A 21,172-nucleotide genomic window follows, 5' to 3' on the forward strand; every position below is an offset into this window, starting at 1 on the left:
TGTTCACAAACTTGGAGCCTCTGCAGTTGCATTCGCAATGACAGTTGGGAAACTAAGATAAATAACTGGGGTTTGGAAACTAAAATGAACAATTTCCAGTTTTAGTTTATAACGTTTAAACATTTTGATTCTTCATGATGGTTTCCTATATTTTCTTGATTTTCTGTGTCATTTCCATGCACGTTTATCTGGATCCTGAATCCGATTCCCTTGGTATGAGTGTGCTGGTGCACATCATCCATCCATAATGGACAGGATTCCTGCTTCTTACCGGGAAGCTGTTGGGAGACTCCAGCATCCCTCTGGACAGGAATGAATGGTGGTCAAAAGAAGAGGAGGAATAAGTGATAGAATCTCATGTGAAGTTTGAGAAGTTGGAACTTTAATTTGGTCACAGGGACATGAGAAGCTAACATCCTCAACATGTGCTGAGTAGATCCAGGGGCATTAATCTGTACTAGCAATAGGAAAATATTAGCAAAGAGGAGAAAAAGAACATATTTTACCACCAACTATCTTTAGTTTCACTTTGTTTCAACAAGTTTTTAAGTGGTGGCATCAACTTCATTCTGCACGGAAATAATTGCCATTCCAACAGTCCCAGTCGTCACATTAGTGGGGTTCTTCTTCGAAGTGGAGTGAGATTCTCTGCATGGGCGGACTAAAAACATCAAATCAAACCCTGTTCTGGACACCTGCAGGATGTAGATCAATGTATAAAGTGTATCTGTGGAGAAAAGCCTTATAATAACACAGGAGAAAAGAAATCAGGTGCTGCTCAATTGTGGAGGTATAAAAAATTTTGAAATAAAGAGAGAACTATTTAGATGTTGGTAGATCTCCCAGTTTGACCCATCATACCCTGATCCAGCTGCCATGATGGTTCTGTTATATCATTGATTATTGATATTGAGTTTTTTTTCTGCTCTGCTCAGGTGCAGACTGGCCCACTTTGACCTGCTGGAGCAGGTTGGACATGATAGAAATGCTCCTAATAGACAACTGATAATTAGTCAACCCATCACGTTGCCTGTGCCTGAGTCTGTTGGAAACTTGGCTGAGAAGTGGAGGGTTCTCGGTCCCAGAGCAGACAAAACATGGAAGGTGTGCTGGTAGTAGGGAAAGGTGCCAGAACACCTTCAGAGCAGTGCTGAGGAACCCTTGAGCAAAGTGCTGAACCCACAACTGCTCACATAGGGCCCTGTGATGAACTGGTGACTCACCCAGGGGTGGACCTGCCTTCGCCCATTGTGTACCCTCCCCGCGACCCTGAGAGGGATAAAGTGGTTAGGAAGATGACAAACCATCATGTTGCTTTCAAATAAATGTTCTGCTTCATCCTGCAATACAGTGTATAAACAGAAAAAAGAGGAAAAACATATTTTTTCATTAGAGCAGAAAGCACCTAAAATCTTCTCTAACCTACAGTTAAAAGACCAGCAACCATCTCAATAACTTAAAACCAAAACAATAAAGATGAGACTCACAAAGAACCTGCTCTGAGTCCAGGTTTGTTTGTTCTCCAAATGAACCAGTTTATGGGCTGGTTCAGAGTCTGAGACTTCGGCTCTTTTGTCTCTCGTATCTTCCCTTCGCTCTGTTGCAGATGTTTTCAGGTGAGAGCAGGACTGAGAGCTACAGCTTCAGTTGGGTAAATTAGGTTATGTTAAGACAGACATCCAGAACTCACCCGAGGATGAGAGACTCTTATATGAACTCCATCCTGTTGGGTCTGGAGGAGGAGGAAGAGGAGGAGGAATGTGGGAGGAAGAGGAGAAGGAGGAGGAGGGGGAGGTGGAAGAGGAGAAGGAGGAGGAGCCAGAAGGAAAAGAGGAGATAGAGCGGAGGAGGAGGAGAAGAAGAAGGAAGAGGAAAAAGAGGAGGAAGAGGAGAAGGGGGGAGGAGATCTGGACGTGATCTTTACCTCACTACTATAAATATAAATTTTAATATAAATATCAGTCCAGACCATAACAGATCTGTGATGTTAAAGGTCAAAAATGCCAGCACTAATTTAGTGTGACGCCGATGGTCTCTAAAGATACCCTCACAGGAGGCAACATCAGCGCCACAACTGAGTCTGAAAGACATTTGGGATTCCAAGATCTTGAGACTCTAAGAGAGCTTATCTGAATCCCACAAATGTCAGTGGTGGATGGAAAATCAACCCCAGCGTGGCACTTTTAGGCTGACTTGTTTTCTTTTGTTTTTCAAATTTTCATTAAAGGTTCTTCAATGCTCAAATCTCAAATGACATCGACCAATTCACCTGTTCTGGGAGCTGAATCAGCAGCTGTAACTGAAGCCAACCATGAAATATTCAGCACTCTAACTTGGGTTTGTGCGGATTTTCTGGCAGTTTCATGACCAGTTGCTGAACCCGGTTTCACAAGGGTCCCAGCCCGGAAGGGGTTCTGTGCTATCAGGTGGAAAACTGTTTCCATTGCACATTTATGCACTCGTAGGACTGGATCCCAACACAGAGGTCCAATATGAACCAGTATCTGATGGTTGTTGGGTTCTCAGCCATTGAGCTCCAACACTGCTGTGGCTTCACTCCCATTATGAGTCAATGTACTGGTCAGCCAGATAACTGTTCAGTAAGAAGACAGATTTACCATCATGAAATCAAACTGAATTCAGTGGATTAGCAGGATTAGCTCAATTCAACAGACTGAGCAGCACCTGATTTCAACCAGTATGTGATTCTCTTTTTTTAAGCACCAGAGGCACAAAGACCAGAATTCCCTTTGAAAAAAGTCAGATTTGTACTTTTAAAATATGTATGTATGGTTTGCAATAATTTTGAAATTTGACACATTCAGATGCAGTTTTAGCATTAGCCTTGATGCAAATTGATGCTTTATTATTTACATTTAATTTTTTTTTTTAAATCTTTCTTTGCCATTTTTAGAATATTAATTTCTAACAAAAATCAACCAAAACAGTGAAAATGTATCATGGCTTCATATATACATATTTTTAAGTATATTGATTGATTTAATTGGGAAAATGGCTCAGATGAGAACCCTGCTCTTCTGGGATAATAAATTGCATTTTTAAGTGTGTTTACCCTGACACAGATTTCTAAAATAAATGCATGTTAAGTTATAGCCTCTAGCCTGATTCTCTGACTTATTTGTTTTGGAGATTTCCTTAATTGTTTTTTTTGTTTTTTTAATTTGCTGCAGTTCGTAACTAATGATATTAAGGACAATATAATGTCCTTTATTATGGGTGCAACAGTGAACTGTTTTTGTGGCCAGCATTTTCTCCCACTTTCAGGCTCTATGCTAAACGAACTGAGCCAGCTGCTGTAGCCTCTGACAGGCTCTGTCATCTGTTGCTCCACTACTGGAGAAATTAGGCTGATATCCTTAAATATTTCCCGTAAAGATGCAGTCCACTTAAGTTATGTTTTCTCATTAACGCGCTCCATCTGCCAGTCCTTCTTGATTAACTTAGTAAATCATTATGTTGTCTTTGTTGGTAACAGATGGACCTTTCAAATAACATCTTCGCAACAAAGATGCCAACTTGAAAAATTGTATTTTAAAAAATAGTATCAGAAAATGTGGAGCTTGATAATCTTATTTCATTAAATCAAACCTGCTGCAGGTGCTAAATAATTAACTACGTTTTGGGGGTTAAAAAGGCAAAGTCTATCCCTGAAGCAATGAAAGCAAAAGCATGGGTGCAGTTAAGCTAACGTGGCCACAGGATGGATGATCAGGGAGGCGGAGGCGCTCCGTACAGACGGTCAGCAATCTTCCCGCAGGGACAAGTTATTTTACAGCAGATTGCCTCACACTGCCCACATGAGCTAATTATACAGACTATTCATGCGCGTCTTGTATGGCAAAATTGTATAATTACAAAGAGCCTATTTGTATGATAATGTGCCACACAGAAAAGAAAAAAACATGGAGATTTTGGTTTTACCTAGTAATGAGTCTATTAAGTCATTTTCTTCCATGTGTGGAACATTGTTAAAAACCTTTACATGAAGACATTTTAGCTATACTCAGGCATTCAGTTTGCTTGTACATGATCCCGCAGAAGGAAGCGGGAAAATCCCCTTAAATCATTATTCTCACTGAGAACAAGGTCAGCGGCTCCTCTGTTGAAGTTCCTTCGAAAGAGTGTAACTTCAGCTGAGCTCCTGCTTCTGATGGGGAGGCAAAGGAGCTTGAATCTGAGGAAGAGCTTGCTCGTGTTTCAGGAGGTTTATGGCTGATTGGAGTCGAGTTGAACTTCCGACTTCCAGCATAAGCAGCAAATCCACAAACAGGCAGGACAGACCAGAGCACCAGTATTGGCTGAGGTTACCCCTCAGAGCTGGATCCCTGAAGCACTTTTGATGTTTGAGTCCAAACTGCATAACCAACCCAGGTGGCAACATTTTGATGAAGAAACGCATCCTCGTAGTGGCAGCAGCTCCTTCTGCTTTCTGTTGCCTTCAGGGGGGGACAAAGACAGATGGGTCCCTCTGCGTGCGCGATGAGACAGATTTGAGCTGGCCCTGTGGTTTGGGTCAGCAGCCGTGATGATGGTGCACGAAGGGAAGAGCTCCTGCTGTCTGAAAAAAAGAACATGATGGGATCAGGCCCCAGTGTCGCGGCAGCGGCGAAGCTGGGATGTTCTCAAGCAGACGTCAAGTGTGTTTTTAAAACCTTTTTTATTTTTTCGGTAAGAAACAAATAAATTCTTTCAACATATCTGAAGTGTGAAATGTTTTTTCTCATAAATTCTCACGGTACATTCAGTTAATTTGAAAGGAAAACAGGTTTTTGTTTTGTTTTTAGAATTTGGCACTTTAAAAAACAACCACAAACTAATGTCAACCGGTTTCATCAGAACAAAATTTACAAAGCCATTCAAACAGTCATTTTTTTGAGACTAGTCAGTTTTATAAACTCAAATGTTGAATATTCAAAATACACTTTTAATGTTACTTCTCTGTTACTATTTACACATATGTACATCCCAGCCTGACTCTTCCGCACATGATTAGAAACCTTTGTTTTGTATTTTATTCTGATCTCTTCACACGTTTGGCACTCAGCCGCTCCGCTCTTCTCTCCGAGTTTGAATGTCCGTGAATGCTCTGATGCTCAGATGGATGTCCCGTGGCTGGGCTCACTAGCTTTTGGGATGGGTCCTCCTGGCACTGGTTGGTAGGACATTGCCATGGGTGTCTTGACTGGGCTCTGCCGGAACAGCCCCCCATTGGGTGCCCTGTGTTTGCAGCGAATAGAGGGCATAGTGGCACTGCTGAGGGGCAGGGGCAAGTTCCTGCCAGGGCCTGAACTCATTGTCCTTCCAGCCCCATGACCTTCCTGCAGGAAAGTGGTCACAGAGAGCCGCGGTAGCCCCCGATGGGACGGGTAGTCTCGGGCTGACAAAGCCTCCAGGGACTGGCTGGGCTGCATGCTGCCAATGTCCAGGGCAGAGATCTCGATGGACTGACCTGGCAGCTGCTTGTGGGCCAAGTCGTCATCCAGGAGACTGTTTAAACGTTGGTGGACCTGCTCCAGGTTCACCTCTTTGTCCTACAGAATGAGAGAAGCCACAGTATGGAACGTGGAATACAATGGCAGCAAGAGCAGGGATGTTGTTAAAGAGGATGGTAATGAAGAAGGACAATGGTTGTAATGTGGGAGAGAGGACAAAGAAAGAGAAGGACATGTTATCAATAGTTATTTCTCCACCTTCTCCAAGATTACATGTAGTCCAGGTTCTCTCACTTTTTTTCACATTTTCTTATGTTGTGGTCTCATGCTAAAATAAAAAATGGAAATATTCATCATTCACCATCAAGGTACACTCAAGAACCGGAACAAAACTTATAAGAAAGAAAAACTAAAATACTGCATCTGAACTTTAGCTTCATTTCTCCTGAACATCTTTGAGATGTTTCAATGCCATGACTGGATTTAAGATGTAGATCTGGAGAAGACTCCAAAAACATTAACACTGCACTGAAGGTTCCCATGAGCACAGTGGTCCCCGTCATCCTGAAATAGAAGAAGTTTGGAACAACCAGGACTCTCTCACGATCAATCAATCAATCAATCAATCAATCAATCAATCAATCAATCAATCAATCAATCAATCAATCAATCAATCAATCAATCAATCAATCAATCAATCAATCAATCAATCAATCAATTTTTTACAATTAAAATAAGCGTCTTTTACAATCAAAATTGTTTGTAGGTGCTTTACAGAATCCCAGGGCCTAACCCCAAACAAACACCAAATACAACAGTCTGCAGAAAAGGATCCAACAATTGCTGACTGAGCTCAAGTTCAAAAGGCAGATGGAAGACTTCTAGAAGGTCATCTTTCACTGCCGTTCTCCACCAATCTGAATTTCAACACAGAGTCCTGACAAAAGCTTCACCCAGTAGAAGTTTCCTGAAAGGTCTGAATAAAGAGTGTGAAGAATGATGTTGGTGCAATAACTGAGTGTTTCTTCACACATAAACTTTAGGAGACCACAACAGAAGAACATGTGAAGAAGTGAAGGTCTGAAAACAACACCTTGAAGCAGCAAAGCATTGAAATTAAAACTGCTTAATTTCATCTGGACTTCTGAAGGAAGCATAAATGTGGATGCTCTTCATGCACTTCAAGTGTTTACATGTTTAGGTGACCGCACGTCTGTGGTGGGTAAAGATTGGCACATCATTGCTTCTTTGACGTCAATGCGAACGAAGCGACGGAAAAATCAGGAAACACTGGTCATGCTGAGGCACTAACGTCCACACAACAGTACAGACATGGAGTGAGATGATGGATGGTAAAAAGAGCATCTCCCCAGCCTGGCCCCATGCTGAGACTGACAGTGATCCCTCCCTATCGAAGGTCAGGCCTGTGCCTGACCCCCCCCCCCCCCCCCCCCACTCCCCCACACCCCCACACCCCCACACCATCATGTTCTGGTGAAACATGGGTGTCATGGTGCAACACATCCAAGTCGAAGGCAGTAACTCAAACTCGCCACCAGAGACCTGGTCACAGTTCCAAGACGTGACTGTGTACTAAGAGCTGCCTGAACTGGTGATACTTAATGGACAGACTGGTACCAAGCTCAGATGCTTTACTACTGTACATGCTTGTGCTCACACTTTAGTTTAGGGATCCATGTCAAGCCTTAGCTGTCTGGACGCCTCGTGTGGAGGGGCGAGTTAAAGTCAGAGCTCTAAAGCTTTAAGACTTGAATGGATGAGCTAAAGAGAGCTACTGTACAGCTGAAGTGCTCAATTCCAACGCCTGGTTTTGAAAATCTGATTTAAAAAAGCCGTTTGTGGTTTTATCCGCTTCTCTCGCATTACCATCTGTGACGATGGCTGACTAGGCCATGGTGGTGGGTTTTTATGTGCTGTATGAGAGAGAAGCAACGGAAGTCTCAACAAAGCACCCAAACTCTCTCCCACATGGAAACGAATGAGTAGATCGATCACATGATGTCTGGACTTTCATCAGGGGCACACCTATTATAACTGCGTGTACTGCAGCTCTACTAAATCGGGGCTGGCGTCAGCGCCTGCTGGATCCATAAAGTAGAGTGTGGCAGTGGCATCTCTGGGCAGGACCGGGGGGCCCGGGGGTCTGGGTCTCGACCGTGGCCTTGGTGGGGCAGGGGGACCCACGGTGGCCACCATGGCCCGGTTCTGGGTTAGCAGGCTTGGGACTGGGCCCTGGCCCGATGAGTCTGTGGTCACCTCTTTGGGCTGCTCTCTGTGGCAGTGGTTGCTGTTCCACCAGGTCTCCAGCGCGGCCACCAGGAGGGCCAGGAGCAGCCCGGCAGCCAGGATGCAGAAAACACCAGCAAAGCTGTGCAGGTGCAGGGCCCGGCCCTCCGGCTGGGCATCTGCATGACTCTGCAGGTCACATCGGCCTTTTTTCGGCCACCATTTTTGCTTCAAGATGTCCAGGTCACCTTTTTCCTGAAGCTCCAAAATCCTGGGGAGATAAAGTATGAAGTTCTTCAAAGGCTCCACTAATACTTATTGAGACATCATTAATACCTGACTAATCAAATTACACAAACAACTGAAAATAGTTTAAAAAATCAAAGATATTTCTATCGACAAACACAAAGGCGAGTTACAAAATCAATATCGTCCTTAAGAACTTTAATTAAACAACAGTTTGAGTGACCCAATTAAAAGTAAAGGAGAGCGAAACAGTTACAGTCAATGTTCTGCTTTAGCATCGGGTTCTAGCTCATTAAAGAGCTCTAATACCACCAAAAACTGCAGTTTGAACTGCAGCCTGATATTGATATGTTGTTTGAGATGCAAATAAAGGCTGATGGAGTTTCCACAACACACTTCAAGCAGCTGATAAACTCTGCGGTTTAGACTCTGAGTGTGAAGCTGTTTGGTTTGGCTGGCTCATAAATGGGGGTCTAAAACTAGGAAAACATCATTTGCATAGTAAATCCTGCCAGCAGTGTCCACAACTGTTTTTTTTCAATAATTACAAAGTGAGCAATGTAGCTGATATCAACACCCATACTTCTGAGAAAAGAGGTCTCTGTAAGGGCTGCCGTGCTGAAGGGCCATGCTGTAGCCTCTGGTGCTCATGCTGTTTCCTGCGACTGTCAGCGTGCAGTCGTCATCTGTCAGAGCAGCGTACTCCACCACCGCCATATCCCACAGAAAAGCATAGGATGCCCGCTTTGCCTGCATAAACCACCAAATGTAGAAAAGGATTTACAACAGATAAACACAAGAACAAAGAGACAAAGCTACAAGCTAACAGGCTGGGTGACTGGTGATTATTTCCTCTTATTGTGTGATTAACTAACTGTGAAAATATTCCAAATAAATAAATAAATGAAAAGTGAACTGATCTAATGCTTAAGTATACATTTAATATATTGATGTGGACAAAGACTATGAATTTCTATTAACTGGCTGAAGACTGTTGTGACTGCTGTTGTCACAAAATCAGATTTTTGTCATGAAAATTTGGTGGAATCTGCTTTTGCAAAAAAAGAACTTGAATTTTTATCCTATTTTTCTACCCGCAGGTAATCAGAAAACAACTGCAATAAATCTGTAATCTGCAAATTGGAAACAAAACAAGAACAGCGGAGCTGAAAAGTGGCAGAAATGTTTGCAGAAAATGGATCGATACAAGTCTGTCTCTTTATATTTTCCTCCAATCCTGGAGAAGCTTCAGACAAGATTCGTGGATGCAACAAAAGTGACTTGACTATATCCTTCAGAGGAAGCTCTGACCTTCTTGATTCCCTCTGATGGGCTGGAAACAGAGTTTTCCAGGCCGTTGTTCTTGTTAATGGTCTTCCAGAGTTCAGCGTACGTGTTGTCCTGCTCCAGAGGGTTGGTGCCTTTGGCCTTGAAGTACTCAAAGACAGCTGACTCTCTCACGGTCCCATAAACCAGATCCGACTGTCTGGACAGGTCCTGGAACGATCTGCAGTCAGGAAAACAATGAAGATGTAAACAGATTTTATTTTATTAGATGTGTTGTAAACGCCCTCCTCCTACCCCACCAGCAAACCAAAGGCAGCGTGGCTTTGACTGAGGTTCTTAGATAGAGCCCAAGTTCAGTCATAGAAAATACATTTGTCAAGTGTTCTACTGCTGCGTCCTATTTGGAGCTTTGGTCCTCCTGACAGGCCAGAACGTGTCCATGTCTGTCCTGTATGTACCTTCAACAAATTTCAGGAAAGGTTTGAGGGGTGAAGGGGCTAATTGGGAGGCGCAGCTGTGAAAGTGGGTCTCAGAAGCCTCCTGCTGTGGCTCCTTTCAGGGAAGTTGTGCCAGATTGATTATTGAAAGTCATTCCTGCAGGCAGACAACCAGAATGTCCATGGTCTCAACCTGTAACTTAGTGGGTGCAGATAAAAAAAAAACATTTCCACCTATTCTGGGAAAAGAAAAAAATCTTCTAGTAGCTGTTGCTTCCTTCACTCCTTTCCTGTGTTTTTCAGCTATAGAGCGTAGGAGGTCTTCCATGGGACATGAGCCTGGCAGTAAAAATGAGCATCAACATTTGATATAAATACGGCCAAAGCACTTTGATAATGTGTGCTGATTTAGAGAAAGATTTGAGCAGCTGGAACTACAATGGCAGCACAAGAACTATGACCTTCTGTGGAGATAAATCCATATGTGTGCAGGCTCCTCCCATCCCAGCGGGTGATGGGAGGTGCTTAGATGTCCTCAGCTGATGAGGAGCTGTGATTCACCAGCTTTTTTGAACACAATGTCCTACTGATGTAGCGTTAGTGGATGGTCTCTGTTTCTGATGCAGTTGAAGAACATTTATGAAAGAAAGCATGCACTGTTGTCTGGATCCCAGAGGGATGGATGGATGGAAAAAGTTTGACAAACTTTGACAAAACACCTAAAAGCCATTAACTAATCAGACATAAGGTCTGATCCCACATGACCTTAATGGAGGACTTTGACACATTATAACATCAAGCATCAATCAGCTCAGAGATTTGGACCTAAACCTCTCCGGTGCTTCTGAAAAACCTGAATTCAGGGGTCAACATATGTGCCATCCTACCCACAGTTTCACACTTCAATCAAAGCAGCTTCAGTAATATTCCCCAAGGCAGTTCAGCACAGGCCAGTGATCAAACCTGGCCAAAGGACCTCCTGAGCCATCGTTCATATCTGAGTGCTAATCCCAACCCTGTCAGATTTAAACGCTCATGATGCAGATTCTGGTGGTAGGATCCGCGACAGCCACTCAGAAATTTCTCCATAGATGTTAGATATATATGACCATTCTGACACAACTAGAGAGCACAGAGTCAAGAAAGGAAAAGCAGCTACTGTAAAGCAGGCTTCCAAATACATGCTGGCATGAGGACATTTGTAGGCTATTTAAAGTGCTTTTACTTCACTTATATCCTCTGATTCACAATTTGTGTCCAGCTCAGTTGGTCCCAATGCAATCAGAGATATAGTAGCTGCAGCTGCTCATTTATTACCCCACAAATGAGCAACGATGGGTGGGATGCATATGGGAGTACATCAAATCACAAAACGAATAAAATGGGGAGGACTCTGTGTTCTGGTGTGATTGAGGCTCCGCACGTGACAGCAGATGCTCTCTAATTCAAGCTATCGGAACCAGAGAGCATATGTGTGTGTGTGTGTGTCTTTGTTGAGACCGTGCGCCAGCATCATTTTCCCATGGAAGCACCATGGAAAAACTCCCCTTTAACAGGAAGAAACCTTGAGCAGGACCAGGCTCATGTAGGGGAGAGGCATAGAGCATAGAGCATAGAGCATTAATGGAGCAGCTCAGACTTTGGATGCATGCACCTTCATTTGTTTGTTCGGACCTGTGCAGGAAAACCATCAGTCCATTTCAAACGGCTGTCTGAGTACAAAACCACTCAGAGAGAAGCAAAAGCCTGATTGCAGAAAGTCCTCTTCATCCCCTCATCATTCCTTCCAGTTGCTGCCAGATGGTGGAACATCCCACTGGGTCCTGATAACATCCTGGCTCCCTCTGCGGTAACCACCCTGACTAATCTGAACTACACAATGACATTTTTAAATACTCTGCTGTTGCAGGAGCCTCTTTAATGCAGCCGTGCACATGTTTCTAATTGTTAATGACCTGTACTGTTGGACCCTGTGAAGGAGATTTTCTGTCAACAACAAACAACAGAGTTAACGCTGGTAAACAGCCAGAGGTAAATCATGCGTGCAGGTCAGTCTTTCACCTTGACTATAAGGGGAAATGAGGATTTTGGAGCTGAAATGTCAGCACCTGTGTCTTTTCTTCTTCCCTCAGTGGATCCTGTGGTTGTGTCAAATTTGAATTTCCCATCATAACCTTGACTCTGTTGCTGGCTAAAAAAAATTATCTGAAGGCAGCTGCATTTTTCCACTGGCTATATTTAAATCAACTGGCTCCTCTTTTCACCATGTGTGAAAATGTGGAGTTTGAATTAGTGCTGAAATGTGTTTGATAGCATCAACAGAAAGCCTGTGAGAGCCTCTCCATGGTGTCACACTTTCCACATAAGCTGTCATCCAGTCAAACTGGGAATCTCAGAGATGGTTCCAGTTAGAGCTGGAATGCAGTGTGTAGTAGGAGATAGGCTGTCTCCACACAACATCCCAGAATTGGTCCAAGCTGAATGTGACCACAGAATCACAGGTGCTGATTGCCGGTTCAGGGACTTCTTCTAGTGACGTTGGTGTATAATGGTGGCAGGTTGGGTAAATGTGTCTTTGCTTCCATCCCATTCACATAAACTTTAAATGGAGTTTCTGCAGATTTCCTTCAGCATGACATGAATTTTCTATCTGCATTTCCTGCATATGATCTCCCTGAATTCTGTTTAAAGTCTCTCTCACTCTCTCTTGTTCTCTCTCGTTCTCTCTCTCTCTCTCTCTCTCGCTCTCTCTCTCTCTCTCTCTCTCTCTCTCTCTCTCTCACACACACACACACACACACACACACACACACACACACACACACACACACACACACTCAAACAGAAATATCCTTTTCTGCAATAATGGTTAAAATTTAGAAGCTGTGCCATCAAGAAAGCCAGAGGTGAGCAGTAATCTTATTAAGGTTCATGTTAACATAGAGAACTTGCCCCAGGTCAGTTCGCTCTGACCTAACTCCCTGTTTAAATGTGTTATCTCTCATCTGTCCTACAGTGTTTCCACAATAATACCAAAGCCATTCCTCCTCTCACAGGAACAAGTTTCATTTCTGACATAAAACAACCCAACTTTTTTTGTAATTTTCTCAAGCTTTGGGAAAATGGTGAATTTTGTGGAAGCACCAAAGTCTCCTGCCATGAAGCTGAAAGTGTTTGAGCGTTATATGGAAAAATGTCAGGAAGAGAACGTTGAGGGGAACCGATCACGTCAGATGTGGTTGACGTCTGGCTGCCAAACCTCACCACACATTGCTCACTTGTGTGGAGTGACTTTTCTTAAATCTCCGACTGTGATAAATAACATGCGGATGAAGAAAACATCTGAATGCTGTCATTGAAACCCAAATGAACCATGCAAAGTAATATCAAATAAGTAACTCTCTCTCTGATGCTATTCTTTAGCTTGGCAGAAGTAAAAGGACTGTGTCCTACCTGATGGCGTTGTCCATCCGGGACACAGTCAGGTACGCAGCCAGGTTGGCTGTGTACGATGAGCAGACAATGAGTGTGAAAAGCCACCAGCTGCCCATGACGATGCGCAGAGCCACGGAGCCCAGGATGGAGTCGCTGCCTGAGGAAGTACGTCATGACAGCAGAGTTAAACCATAATATTCTAGATTCTAGAATAGCACACGATCGTCAGTCATCGGGGTGTTTGGGTCCACGGTCGGCCAGAGCGCGGCCCCTGATTGTGACCCCTGTCTGCAGTGTGGGAAACATTTGGATCTGGTCATAATTTAATCAGGCCTTAAATTAAAAACTTTCAGTCACTCAATTTCAGTCATTGTTCCAGATCTTGTGTCATCTCCTTAACCACTTTATTGTGCAAGCAACACCAGATCAATGAGGGGTTACAGGGAGGGTAAACAATGGGCAAAGGCAGGCCCACCCCTGGATGAGTTAGCAGTTCATCACAGGGCCCTATGTGAGCATTTCTGGGTTTGGTACCTTGGCAATGCTTTGAATGTGGTCTCGCACCTTCCCTAGTACCAAAACACCATTCATTTTTGTCTGCCCTGGGGTTTGAACCGAGAACCCTCAGAACCCAGTTCCCAACAGACGAATCTACCGCCGCCGCCTTGCCTGATCAGGCTCACGGTCAAAATTTTGATTCTGCCCCCCACCACATCCCAGCCCCCTTTTTTAAAAAAAATAAAAGAGTCAATGCTCATTAATATTCATTCTTCACGCAGCCTTTTTAACATTCTTTACATCGTGTCTTTAAACCGTTTCTGCTGCGAGGAAGACTGGCTCATCACACTGGTTTCCTTTCATGCTCTTCCTGCTCTTTCCATATCCAAAAGCTTCTGAGCTGCATGAGAAAAATGTCAACACACATTCTAATTTCCAAGAGTAAAGCCACAGAAATGTCATCTGAGAGATTCAGGATGTGAAAAGTAATGAAAACATATTTGTCTCAAAGTGTCAGTATCAACACAGCTGTGCCCTGAAGACGGTCTGTGGGAATGAACTCAGGCCTCCAGCATCACTCCGCTTTATTACATGTGGCACTGACTGATTTTTCAAGGTCAGTGAATGGGAAATGTTCATCTTAAGACTTAGGGGATTTCCTCATCACCTGTGTTGGTCCCATCTGTGAGACGCACTGATTAAAATCAGAACTCAATACATGAAATTCTGTTCATCATCCTGATGTTGAACAGTTCTGCGTATTTCAAATGTGTCCCTAAAGAAAACTAAAGAACAGGAAGACTAAGATAGAGCAATAAAATCACTGACAGTCTAAAAAAAGCTTTTGGTGGACAGCTGATTCAAGCAGTCTATGCAAGGGTCAGCAGTCGCATGCATGAATGGCCTTTGACCCCTGATCACCCTGAACTTTCACCAACATCTCATCTGTGGACCCAATTCTGCTGTGACTATGGCGGCCAGGAAGTCACAATGACCACAGTTTTGTTACAAAAGCAACAAAATATTTTGGGAATTTAAGACTTTTCACTGACAAATACACAGAAAAGATGTTTTGTTGTGAAACATTTGCCAAAAAGGTTAGTTCTGTTTTTATTAACAAGAGGAGGTAGGACTGAAATGTTGACGGTGTGTTAGGGGGAAATTAGGATGCACAGGACGCTTCCCTGTTCAGCCTGTCATCATATGAGCAATGTGCACAGACTGAATTTCAATATTGTTTTGCCATTTGCAGCAGCAGTGAAACAGGTCTTAAAAAGCTTCTATTTACTGGCAATTCAGCCTCTTACACACACACACACACACACACACACACACACACACACACACACATGCACACAGCAAGACAGCAGAAGAGCCAGTGAATGCCTCCTTTAGTATGCCATGCTGCTCCTGCAAGCATAGAAACTATTTTACCCAAATTAATTAAAGGTTGATGGAAAGTCAACAGTTTTCTAATAAAAAAAGAAAAACAACTGGTTTAAAACATGGAAGGAAATGTTTGCAAACACTCCACAAATCAACCCTGTGGATGTCACCAACATGGAGGCAGTGACCCACTGCCCCCCAAAAAAAAAAAATTGCTGGAGGGGGGTCTGAGATCACTGTGGTCTGTGACAGTGACAAAGACCCACCAGCAGTAACGGAACCTGCTGGAACCCTGAAACATGGCAGCAGTCAACCAGCATAAAAGAGCAGAAAATATGGAATTAAAAGAGTAAGCTTAAATATGGAGGGAGCTGGGCCAGTCTTTACTAATGCAGCTACACATCCAAATACCACCATGCAGTTGGATCCTAAAGACGGGACCTTGTCCTTGGCAAGGGCACCTTTCAAACAGCTGCGGTTTGCAGGCTTCAAATTGAGTCTAAACTGAGTCAGCGTTGTTTGCCGCATCCCACACATGTGATGTCCCTCAGTGATCTGGTATTGCTGCTCAGTTTTGGCTTCTTTTTCCTGTTTTACTCTCCATCAAAAGCTCCACAGCTCCAACCAACGTCACAGATTTAATTGGATGAAGTTTCTGGATGTGAAGGAGGCCAAATGAAAAACATATTTCAGCACCCACCTTGCTGTACAAAAGCACCGTAGACGATCCAGATGGCGCTCTGGAGTGAAGTGGAGACAGATGGCGAGGTGTGACCTCCTGCACTGTTGTGGCAGCGCACAGCCTGGATGCGCCGGAGAAGGAAAATCATGATGCCAACTACAGGAACGGCTGCGGCGATGCACGCCCAAACCGCCAGATCAAACGGTGCCAGCAAAGAGAAAATATTAATTTTCTCCTCTGATTTGCGCATCAGGATTCCGACAGAATAGTCCATGTAGCGCTTGCTGAAATCCACCACGCTCTCCCGCTCCGGGGTGATGGTGATGGCTGATATGGCCAAGTCAGCTTGCTGTGAATGAAGTTATATGGGCTCATTTATTCACCATGAAAATATGCTCCATAAATAGCCATAATACGCACCCCCCCCCCCCCCCCCCCCCCCCCCCGACAGTTAGATTAATCTTTCTGGTGCCCATTTAATCTCCAATCATCCAATATCACGCGAAACTTTCATCTAAGCAGAAAATGGATAATAACAAACAGTCACAGTGGTTTGAACTCAACAACACTCAGCCCACATTTTAGAATCACATTATTTCACACTGAATCAAATTAAAACTGTTTGTCAAATGTGTTCTTTTTTGCCGAATTCCAGTATTTAATACTTTACTGGCAGAGTTTTATGCTTTGTAGGAACCAAAAAGTGTTTTTTTTACTGCAGCATCAGCAAAACCACAGATTTCATAACTTATTGTCAAACTTTTTCAGCGTCTGTCCAAAAAGCAGAAATTAGATCAGGTTGGAACTTTCTGATATCATCCACAGGAGAAAACTGATTGGCAGATATGGACTGTTGGCTCACAGAAAAGTTTTTCTAATCTTTTCCACTTTACTGATATATCTTGGCTTCCATTCCCAAATTTGACAATATGGCCTGAATCCCAGAATATCTGATAATCAGCCCGCTGATATTACAGGAAAAGCTAACCTTTCCGATGAGTTCTCCTATCATGCCATTCCAGGATCCATTTGGGAGTGCTGAACCGTACTTTCCATCTCCAACCTGGTATATGTCATACTTGAAGCCCAGGATCTTAGAGAGAGCATCCAGAACATCGATGGAGAAGCCTTTGTACCTCTTTGCTTGGCCCAGAATATTTTCTGCCACCATCACAAAAGGCTCTTCCTGACAGAATCAAGAGAGAAAACTGAAATTACATCAATGAGTCTAAGACACATTAATGTTTCTACATTTAGGATTTATCCTCAAACTCTCCTTTAAACCTGAGAAGGTGCTTAATCACAGACGACATTTATCAGGATGCTCCTTAATCTGCTGGGGGCCCGATCGTCCACCCAGGCGAGGACACATTCAGTCATATTAAGAACTTCAGGTTGACACTTTTATGAAGAGCTTCTGAAGTGATCTAAGCTGAACTTCATCTTAATAAGAGTGTTACTTCAGCATCTGTTGACCTGTAACACACGGCATTATGGCTCGGTCTGGTCACCGTTGAAACTACTGTTTAAATCCCGCCCTTCCCTATGCAGCTGCTTTATGGGTCGAAATAACAGGTCAGCATTACTGCAGATGGGTAAAAGGGACAATAGATAGAGGAGAAGAAGAATGGATGGGAGAGGTAAAGGGAGAAGAGGGTGGTGTCAAAGGGAAATCGGATAAATGTCTCCATTAGGTGACTTTGGTGGTTATTATTATCAATATTGTGCCGGCTAACAACAAAGGGAAGGGCCGAAAATAGAATTGAATGTCTGTAATTGTGTTTAATCAGTTTTTTACTTATTATTAGAACAAGAAGAAAACAAAACAGTAAAAGGGTTCCTTAGCAGGTGGAACGTCCACAGATTGATAACCTGATGCATCTAAATGCACCCAAACTTTACACAAGCTTTGGTATCAGCTTTGCCTTCTCAGCAGGAACATCATCATCGGTATTCAAGTGAACTGGTCTGCACACATTCCTCAGCCCCTGACAGGCCTGCGTGGCTCATATTGACAGACTAGATGAGGGAGAATATTATTTATTTGGGGAGTTTGTGGTAAAGAAAAAGTGAGTGGCGCACTCCCACCACTGTCTATGAAAGGAGGTGATGATGGAAACTCGTCATCCACGCCTACTGTGGCGGTCTTGATCGATCTTCTGGTTATACTGATGCTTCCCTCGTGAGATGTTTGGAGTTTGAAAGTGTGCAAAGCAGACATTTTTGAAAGAAGAGCAGAAAAACATAATGTGCAGATTTGCTGTGGGTACACAGGATATATAAACACTGAGTCTGAGGAGTCGGGAGCATAGAGAGAACCTGTGTTTGTTCAAAACCTGAGGCATTATAGAATCGACATTATGCAGCTAGCACCTGTTCTCAACATGGAAAAATCCATACCAGCACAGCGTTAAACAACCAACGCTCTGGTTTAGTCCTACTGCGGCTGTTTGTATCAATTTAGCTGCAGAGGATTCAGAGTAATATTCTCAGATATTTGCCTACTCAGGTCAAGTATTAACAGATTCAGCTAACTCCCACAACTTACCAGCAATGTTACAATCCTGAGCGTCACCCCCTGCATGCTACTCTCTATCCGATTCTCCTTTAGGCTACCGTTCAGCCCGCGAGTGGAGTCCCAAGTTGCCAGCTAATGGAGGAAAGAGAAAACATACACGAGGATATTAAACTGGAACGTAAACATAAGGCAGAAGTCATTAATTTCAGAAGGTGGTTGAAGGTATTTCTTACATTTTTTTGATCACAATAACACAATCACACATTTATTGCTTCATTAATTAGCATTTACACACATCGCACGCCCATGCACATTTTTGAATTTGTGTTACAAAAATCTAAATATTCAGACCCCACACATTGTAGTCATTGTGCAGAAAAAGACTGACTTCCTTCTTCTTATCCCAACAATCTTTTCTTTAAACTCTCTTCCACGCTGTCAACATTCTGAGATGTGTTTCAAGTTCTCCATCTGCTGTTTGTTCAATTCTTAATCTCTGCTGCGAGCTGGACAAGGATTTTTGAGAAGATACACATCATTTGGATTGGTTTAAGAGATCTGAGCTGACAGGACAAGAATGGCGGTTGAAGGCCAGACAAGAGGCTTTGACAGCCCGACAGCACAGCTCAGTCTATGGCTTCTCACCCTAAACACTCTCTTTCCATCTGCTTTAACCTTTCACATTAACACTCCCATTATCACTTCTCACGTTTACCTTTGTTACAGCCGATTTGCATGAAAACCGGTTGAGTTCAAATTAGAAAAGTCTCTAATTGTGTCTCTCATTACAAGCAGCTGAAATGTAATACTGTGTTTCAGTGATTGAGGCAGATTTATCCAAAGGCTTTATTGACTGTTGGACAGCAGACGGATAGCTACGAAGGATATTTAAGCAACATTGTGTAGAAAAGAACCCCAGGATTAATATACAAATTATAAACTTAACTTTAAGTCACCTTTCATGACAGCCTTCATCTATTTTCTCTTTCGTTTAACTGTACATATGCAAGATTAGAGCCAAGAAACAAAAAATGGCTTTGCAGACATATAAACATGACTTCTGATGAAGTTCCAGATTATGATTACTGGTCCAGATTTCTAAACAAAATAACGGGTGCAGACATAAATCCCTGAGACTGACACTTGCAAAGTGAAGGATTATACAATACGGAGGAAACTCCAGATAAACCACAGCTTACAGCCGCAAATGAACTCACTGCTGAGGCAACAAATACCTCAAAAACCGTAACGATAACTGAGTGTTACCATGTTTCGGTGTGCTGAGGTGAATCTTCAGTTGCCACCTGTTATGCGTGTGGCTGAAGGTGTCTATCACAACTCTGGATATAAAAAAATCTAGAGGGCATTTATGAAGTGGATCAATGTCAACACAATAAAGCTGCTGTTGTACAGCTGTGAGAGCTGAATGTGCACATTGGTTAGAAAATACTGTAGGTGTGTTGTATGAGCTTCGTCCTCCATAAAACCAGGACAATCTTTGCTCATTAAGCTCAAGAACATTGACGTCCATAACTTCTACTTCATACATCCCTGCAGCCAAAAGTCACAAAGTGAACCAGCAGCAAAGCTGCAGCAACATGGACCAAACTTCAAAACAATCTGATAGATCGATCTGATAATTAGCAAATAAATTAAAATAAACAACTCATCAAATTCGAAAAGATTCTGTTCTGCAGAACTCTTAGAGAGTGGTGTTACTACCATAATGTTCAGCAATGGGCTTTAGTGAACACCACTGACCTTGAAAATGATGGTTTGTGACCGTCTCACCTCCTAAATGAGCCCTAGAAGGTCTGCTTCTTCACGTCTTCTGCTTATTGACTGTTCATCTTGCCACCGAGCTTCCATTCAACCACAATCCTCTCTGTGACTCATTAAACGCATCGACAACACGTCGATGCTCACTTCCATTATTCCAACATCATGATTTAAAGATTCTGCAGGTTGGGATTGGAGGAGGGATACACAGCGACAGAAGTAGCTGGTGCAATGGCAAGACGTGTCTATCAATCAAGCCAACAAGGGCATCAGCTTCTCAAAGGGATGAAAAACTAGAAAATATTACTAGAAATGAAGGCAGGAGATGAGGACAAAAATCTTAGCGCATGTGCAATTCTGCAGCTCGTGTGTATGTCAATAAAAACATGTTAGCCCAGCAGGCTATATAAGCTTTTAAAATGGAAACACAACTGCAGCTGGTTCCACTTTATTGCAACATTACTGAGGGACAAATCATAAAAAAACAACAGTTGGTTAGTTATGAAACAGTCAAAAGAAATATTCTATAACTGCTGGATGGATTTTAACATCAGCAACTTTCCATAGTATCATATGTTAGTTTTATTTTATTGTGTTCATGAAGTTTCACAATTAAATTAGCGCATAATTAGCACCTCAGGGATAAGTAATTATTTATTGAAAGCACGGATCCAGCAGAAATAATTAGTAGCAATAGAGCAACAATATTTTATGTATAAACATCATCTATATAGATGATTACACAGCTGCCTCATTAACCAATTTGGCCTGTAAAATGATCCACAAAATCATGAGAAGGAAAGCGATGTAAGTAAAGCTGGTGAAGCTCGACTGGCAGTGAAAGAAACGTCCAGAGAGCTTTAACATCAGTGAGCCAGTGACAGACGGTGCTGGGAAACTGGAGGACTACACCGAAACCGTGAGCAGAACTGTGGCCAACACCCACCGGTTATACTGGGAGCAGCTCTGGCTAAGAAAGTCTGAATATGACGATAAACTAGCAATGCCATCCTGTTATAACAATAATCCTTTCAATGTTAGAAAGTTGGAAGAACACAGATTTAAATGTAAATATTTACTGTTACTGAGAAAACTGTGTTCTGAAATGCTTAAAACTGATTCAAGAACAACATGTATGAACCTGTTAAAACCAGTATAAACCTTCCAGAAGGTGACCTTGACAGCCTCGAAAGGTGCCTTTAAA

At 42.9% G+C, this 21,172-nt stretch overlaps 1 protein-coding gene across 2 annotated transcripts in view; it reads right to left on the bottom strand.

The window, feature by feature from the left end:
* Positions 1 to 4,664: 4,664 nt before the first annotated feature.
* Positions 4,665 to 21,172, bottom strand: part of grid1a (glutamate receptor, ionotropic, delta 1a) — a 130,265-nt gene continuing 113,757 nt past the window's right edge. The window contains exons 9-16 of one of the 2 annotated variants that reach the window (XM_029835615.1): positions 18,220 to 18,321; positions 16,660 to 16,857; positions 15,690 to 16,020; positions 13,124 to 13,262; positions 9,258 to 9,453; positions 8,530 to 8,696; positions 7,731 to 7,971; positions 4,665 to 5,552 (exon numbers count right to left, since the gene is read on the bottom strand). In XM_029835615.1, the coding sequence (XP_029691475.1) occupies positions 5,115 to 5,552; positions 7,731 to 7,971; positions 8,530 to 8,696; positions 9,258 to 9,453; positions 13,124 to 13,262; positions 15,690 to 16,020; positions 16,660 to 16,857; positions 18,220 to 18,321 (1,812 nt within the window). In that variant the 3' untranslated portion in view covers positions 4,665 to 5,114. Of the gene's footprint in view, positions 5,553 to 7,499; positions 7,972 to 8,529; positions 8,697 to 9,257; positions 9,454 to 13,123; positions 13,263 to 15,689; positions 16,021 to 16,659; positions 16,858 to 18,219; positions 18,322 to 21,172 lie in introns of both variants that reach the window. The other variant, XM_029835616.1, reaches the window with a different exon arrangement.

The sequence above is a fragment of the Takifugu rubripes genome, chromosome 4, assembly GCF_901000725.2.
Source record: "Takifugu rubripes chromosome 4, fTakRub1.2, whole genome shotgun sequence".
NCBI lineage: Eukaryota > Metazoa > Chordata > Actinopteri > Tetraodontiformes > Tetraodontidae > Takifugu > Takifugu rubripes.